The sequence below is a fragment of the Ischnura elegans genome, chromosome 11, assembly GCF_921293095.1.
Source record: "Ischnura elegans chromosome 11, ioIscEleg1.1, whole genome shotgun sequence".
NCBI classification, from domain to species: Eukaryota; Metazoa; Arthropoda; class Insecta; order Odonata; family Coenagrionidae; genus Ischnura; species Ischnura elegans.
Window position 1 is genome coordinate 69,294,843 of NC_060256.1, and position 6,486 is coordinate 69,301,328.

At 37.9% G+C, this 6,486-nt stretch overlaps 1 protein-coding gene across 1 annotated transcript; it reads right to left on the bottom strand.

The window, feature by feature from the left end:
- Positions 1–3,430: 3,430 nt before the first annotated feature.
- LOC124168046 (piggyBac transposable element-derived protein 4-like) lies at positions 3,431–5,397 on the bottom strand. The gene is made up of 2 exons (XM_046546145.1): positions 4,408–5,397; positions 3,431–4,313 (listed from the first exon to the last, which is right to left on the bottom strand). The coding sequence occupies exons 1-2, from the start codon at positions 5,383–5,385 to the stop codon at positions 4,014–4,016; spliced, it is 1,278 nt and encodes a 425-aa protein (XP_046402101.1). The 5' UTR covers positions 5,386–5,397; the 3' UTR covers positions 3,431–4,013.
- Between the last annotated feature and the right edge of the window lie 1,089 nt (positions 5,398–6,486).

Genomic DNA, 6,486 nt, shown 5'->3' on the forward strand with positions numbered 1-6,486 from the left:
TTTATTGAATAAGTGCAATAGCTGTCAGTGTAAAAAGTATTTTCTTTTAAGTTCAAAAAAGGATATAATCAAATGTATCACCGCTTGTACAAATATTTCAAGCACCTATTATCCATTCCCTTTCCGAAAAATAAAATTATCCATCACCTCAATCAAAACTAATGAGAATACTAACTAGTTTCAACATCATATCATATGTATGAAATGTTGTCTTTTTCATAAAACTGAATAAAATCAATTCCCGGTCCTTCTGCTTTCATAATACTGTGGAACTGATAGCTATAGTTAATACATCGGGAGCCCGTAAGTCCATATTTTAAAAAGTATTCTCAAAAGTTATATTACCGTGACTAACATACCATTGTCTTCCTAAATACATATGCCAAATTTTCAGGCTATATTTCACCCGAAGAGCTTTCAAGGTACCACTCACTCAAATATTATCGTAATAACATAAAGATCTTGAAATTTTGTCAGTTCCACAATTTTCTTGTTGGAAACTCAACTACTTTCAACATTTCTGTATTAATTCTTCAGAGGAAATATAAATTTATTCTGGTGGCGTGTGCGTCGATGTAAAATAATTTTATAATTGAAAATTTAATCTGTATCTTAAAGAAAGTGAAAAGGTGAGTAGGAAGGAGAAACATAGAAATTGATAGCATACACATACATTAAAATCTTTTGAGGAAGAGAATGACTATGATATGCTGGCAAAGGTTTGTAAGAATGGGGCTGTGAGAACTTGGTGGAGAGGAAAATTGTTTGAGGGCATTCAGTCATTTACCAGATGCTTGTGAAACACCTTTAAATGCCTCAAAATTTAACATTCCCAATCAAATCTTGTTCAGCACTTGTATCAAGAACATGCAATGATTTAACACACTTCGAGCAGAAAATATGTACCCATAGGAGCAATGCACGGCAAGGCAAGGAAAAGTTTTGTAGATGATAGGATCAGTAAAAATAGATGAGATCAGGAAAATCAGCAAAAAAAGAAAATAGGAGAGATTAGTAACAAATTTGCCACAGAGAAATTAAAATCTTCCATTCTTCCTTCCAAGCACATATTTAAATACTAATCACCAGATCCAGCAGTGAATACTAAGACCGATGTAAACACATATTTAATGTTGCCTTGAATTCAAGACTATAACAGTTAATATGCAAAAATCAGATAAATTATTGGAAACTTTAAAATGATTTAACAAAATAGGACAGTGTTGAATTGATAATCTTTCAACATATTTATTTAAACATGAATTCGAATTTCAACTAAGTTAACTCGCAAACTATTGAATATATAACTGCATATTATCGCTTTTGGCGGGGAGGGATATTTCGATATAAAGTACCATGAGTAGAGGATCCTCGAGTCGGCATCTGAATGTGATGTCACTCACCACGCATTTAACTGGATTGACCAAAGTCAGCAATCGCATCGCTGACGAACAAAGCTATCTGAGTTTTGCGGGTGAATAAGGGATAAATAAGGGTATTAACCAAAATTTCTATTTATTATAGTGTAATCTATCAAAGTCATAGCTTATCAATGCCATTCCTCGCATTTACAAACATTATACTTCAAAATATTGGAAATAAGAGGATCACACTGCAGTCATCTCCGTGCGTATCACCATAGAGTAAGTATATTCGAGTATGGAAAAAAATGTGTTATAAACATTTTCTGCAAGTTTCAACTTTATACTAAGAACAGTCTGCCGGAAAATGGATTAGGAATATAAACTCGGAAAAGTCAAGTAACTAGCCGAAATTCGAGAAAATATTTTTTATAACAAGTGTTATAAACAATATCGAATAATTAATGTCTCCACTAAAGGTAGCAACCCTTCCTGCTTCAGAATATATTTTTAGACTTGTGGAAAGAGCTAATTGAAAAAATTGCCAAAATTGTTCATAGCCATCTGGTTAATTGTTCTAGAACTACACCAAAAACGTATACGATTTTTGTACGTGTGGTGAGCTCTCTATATATACTTACTCTATGATATCACCCATCACCGATTAAAATGCGACCGAAGTAGCAACAGAAATAAACCTATTATCAGAGGGTATTAGGCCCTCTATATAGTCCCTTAGTACTTTGGCTTTAACGAGGGAAATTTTTCCTTCAATTACCTCTCAAAAACTTGTCCAATCGTTAAAATACGAGGTTAAACTAGACGGATATCACGCCCAATTTTACTTACCTCCCACTTATAGTGAGTAACAGCCTATCTTCTTCGCACTATGAGAAAACTATATCAATTCAATGTCATCAGTCAACGTCTTCCAAATCTACTTCTAACAACAGAAGCAGAATCTCTCATTGATATTTCGCTTAATTTCATCATTGTTGATGGAAAAAGATATTGAAGTTAGTTAGTCTAGTCTGGACATTCCCACATTTTTACCATGCACATGGCGGGAAAAAACTTGTTTGTTACATAAGTGCGGGGATGAAAGTTGAATGCGACTATAATTTGCAATTTTATTGTATTATAACTTCAATAACGTCAATATTCTACATGATGGCACCTTATATGCACTTACTTTTTCATAGCATGTCAGTCAATGTGCAGTTACAATGGGAAAAAATGAAGTATTCCTGCCATTTCACACAAAACCAATGTAAGAACCTAAATGTAGCCAATATTGTATGCATACATTATAAAAAACAAGATATTATGTCATTGAAAAAAGACTTTGGTGTTGACTCACAGGAAATAATAAAAGACAACGTATAGTTTTGAATTATAAATGGGGTACTTACCTGAGATACCTCAAACATTCATTCGCCACTCATACAAGTTTTCAAGGCACAGAATTGGAAGGGTTAAAATGTCGCGACCTTCTACGTGACTTCAGAAACGTGACCTCCTTCCATGCTTCTTCACTATTCCTAAAAAGTTGTTATCTCCCACAGCAAAACACCTATTTCATAAACCACCACAACCGCAGGTTCTCTGTAGTTCACCTGTACTTTAGTCGATAAGAATGCTTACATTGAAATTAGACTTGATTCATAATATGACTACAAATAAGATAATATTCTGGATATGTAGCTTAGATAAAATCAGCCCTTAGCGTAGCCATTCCATGGGTTACGCTTCTAAATAACGTGAATTTGGAGCGAGAAGAGAAGGAATTTTGAATGTACAAAGTCCTGGAAGAAAAAAAATATTCAACCACACTCAGTTTATGCGATAAAGTTTCCCAAACTTATTCCCCACGCCAACAACTTGTTTACACTCAAATGCGAGAAAATAAAAACCCAACTGCAACACATTACAAGTCGTTCATAGGAGAGAAGTTAGAGAACTGGGCTTTTCCACGAATTTTTCAAATTTACTCATTCCTGAATACCTTTTGATACTGAGTGACAATTTCAAAGGGATAGTTTTACACTCCCAAAGCCTAACACTTAACCCTTTCGCGTCCGCGCCTGACGCGCTTTTCTCTGCAGTAGTGGCGCATAGCTGATGTGGGTTAGCTCAGTGGTGAGGTACTTGCGCTCACTTTTTCGTAGCTAGCTCGGCTAAATTAAAATTTAGAATAATGATTTATGTATCAAAATAATCCTTTGACTCAGGGCTTTTGCCCTGATATAATAATCGTTGTATGTTATTAGTTAAAATATATTTTTTTTCGGGTCAAAGAAAAATATTTTTTAGCTTTTTAGTTTTTTTGTTTGTTTTTTTGTGATTCATGCGCATTTTTGTCGCTACAAAGTTTACGGAAATAAACTATCGTATCTACAGTTTTATTTGGCTATGTATTACCTTTCAAATGGTATGCTTGATTTTGTTCTGTAGCGAGAGGTTTAGATTTTAGAGCAATAAAACCAAATCAAGGCATAATGAGACTTTTAATGACAATGGCACATTTTGAAACAATTTGGCACACCTACTTTTGCATGTGTGTCCATTGATCTAAGGGACTAAAAACGTACAAATGGCCTTTTATATTAAATAAAAGACTACACGGAACATATTTTTTTCGAAACCTTGATTTTATATATTTTTACGGTATTTTGATAGTGTGTGATATACATTATAACAATCTCCAGGACAGAGCGCTGGATTTGACGGGCACGTCGCGCAGAAGATGCCCGACTGCTTCCTGCCTCCTGGCTTATTTCTATCGCTGCAAACAGCGCAATCCCGGGGTTTTCCTCTTCCTAGCTTATGGAAAAGCCCATCCATTCTGTTAATGTCCCCTTCTGAGGACCTGGGGCGTTTCTTAGTGACCGGAGTCCGCCAATCACCGATCAGCTGCTTCATCAGCTGTTCTCGAAATTTGAGGTGCGATATCTGCACAGAAATAAATATTTATTTATTAGTAAAATTTGCTTTATAGCTTACACATGAAATAACAATTTCAATAATTTGAAAAAATATCGTTTACCGGGGTCGCCATTTTGTTCTCCTGGACGAGATTGAAGAGTAGGTATGCGTTTACAATACTGACTTCCAGGATCCAGAAGAATACCTTATGCCACCATTTCTTTGACTTGCGCGAAAAATTATACGAAGCGCAGTAATGATCAGCGCGATCGACTCCCCCCATTTTTGCCGTGTAGTTTAGCACAGCAACCGGCTTAGTGACTTCTTCGGTCGTGCCATCTGCTTTATAGCGCATCGATTGCGCTGTAGCGGCGCCGTGATACGTGCTGAGAAGTAGAACCACCCGTTTGTCTTTCCAGGCAATGACAACGTTGTTGTTTTTCTTGAAAGCCAGGATTTCACCCTTCTTGAGTTTCTTGGTTTGCTTTCCTTTCACCTGATAGAATAGGATTCTTTTCATTACATATGTCCAATAAAAATTGACAATAATTTGCAAAAGTAAGCTTACCTCAGGAGGAAGATTTTGTCGGTTAGCCATCACAGTTCCCGTAGTGTGCGTTGATATTAGCAGCAATTCGCTAGCGAGGTTCGGACTTGTGTAAAAGCGATCAGTGAAGACGTGGCGCCCCTTCGCCCCGCAATCAGACTGAAGTTTTTGCATCAAATGTAGAACAATCCGGGAGGTGAAAGGCAATTCTGGTCGAACCAGGCTATCAGTTGTCGGTTTGCCAAAGTACGGCACGAACCCCACGATGTATCCCGTTGCAGAATCTGCGACAGTATAGACGCGGATCCCCCACTTTGTTGGCTTCTGAGGGTTATACATCTTGAATATAATCCTTCCCTTGAAGCCGATAGTAGATTCGTCTATGGAAATGTCCTCTTTGGGTGAGAACATTTCCCGAAATTTCCGGTCAACATGATCCACTATATTCTGGACCTTATGTCCTCTCGTTTTCAAAGAACGGTCACGGGGAGGAAGGGGTGGTGCCAAGTGAAAAGAGCGATAAATCTGATAAAACCTGCGTCGGGTAAACATGGCCGTGAAAAACTCCTGTTTGTACAGACCCTCCTGGTTGAAGTAGTGATCGATGGTAGGTTTTTCGTTTAGGGACATGTTCATAATGACCGCAAAAAATACTTTCAGCTCTTGGATTGTTACGTCAATCCACCCGTACCACTGCGAATGTCTACCGATTGGAGCTGCCTTTTGAATTATTTCGTTGGCATAGCGATTTGTTTCTTCCACTATTGTAACTAATAAACTGTTATCAAAAAAAAGTTCAAAAAAATCCTTTGCCTCTTTACATGCTCCAACACGCGCAGTAAACCCAACACGTTGAGGTTGAAAGGGAATTTTGTCCGGTTCCTCATTTGTATTGAGGATGCCCCTCCACGTACCGGCCGCAATTGGTTGTGGGTTGTCTTCATCCTCTTGATCACTTTCATCCACTTCATCATCTTCGTTCTGTTCAAAATCCCTATCCGACGATTCGTCATCATCTAATTCCAATTCACTTTCGGAATCCCCTTCTAGAACGAAACTACCGTCGTTTACAAGTCTTTCAATCTCCCTCGGAGAGAGCGCCATCGTCGAAAATAACAAGAATAACCACGCAAATCAACACACTTAGTTAATAAAGTCACTAGAAGCACAAAGAGGCACAGTATAGGCAAGCGCGTACGTTCCTCCTTCCAAAAAGCTCGGTGGGCAACTGACTTCTAAGTATGCTCCTCACTCTTTCCCCACCTCTCCCAGTGCCCGGGAAAGTCGCGACAGCCGCGTGTTAAGCCACTAACATGTAGATCATATTTTTCTCAACAAAGTAGTGTTTGCCGCAGGTTACTAGCTCCACGGATGACCGAGTAACTAACAATCAAAAAGACGCTTGTCGCTGGGCAACACAGATCGCCTGCGGTCTATAAGCGGAAGGCGCGCATGGCAACATATGTCGCCTGCGGCCGCGAAAGGGTTAACACAGATAAAAAACTTTCAAGCTGAATGCATAAGACTTACTCTCAGGGATTTCGAGCTTTTTTGTAGAATTTAGCAGAACCTTCAGGGAATCCTCAAAACCATTTTTAAAAAAACCACGTCCCGGTAAGTGAAATCATATAAAATAATATACCCATACATAAT

Excerpts from the sequence above, each read along its gene's own strand:
- LOC124168046 (XM_046546145.1), bottom strand. The coding sequence starts at position 5,385 with ATGTTTACCCGACGCAGGTTTTATCAGATTTATCGCTCTTTTCACTTG. Across the intron at positions 4,314-4,407 it reads AGAACAAAATGGCGACCCCG|ATATCGCACCTCAAATTTCG; the intron begins GTAAACGATATT and ends ATTTCTGTGCAG.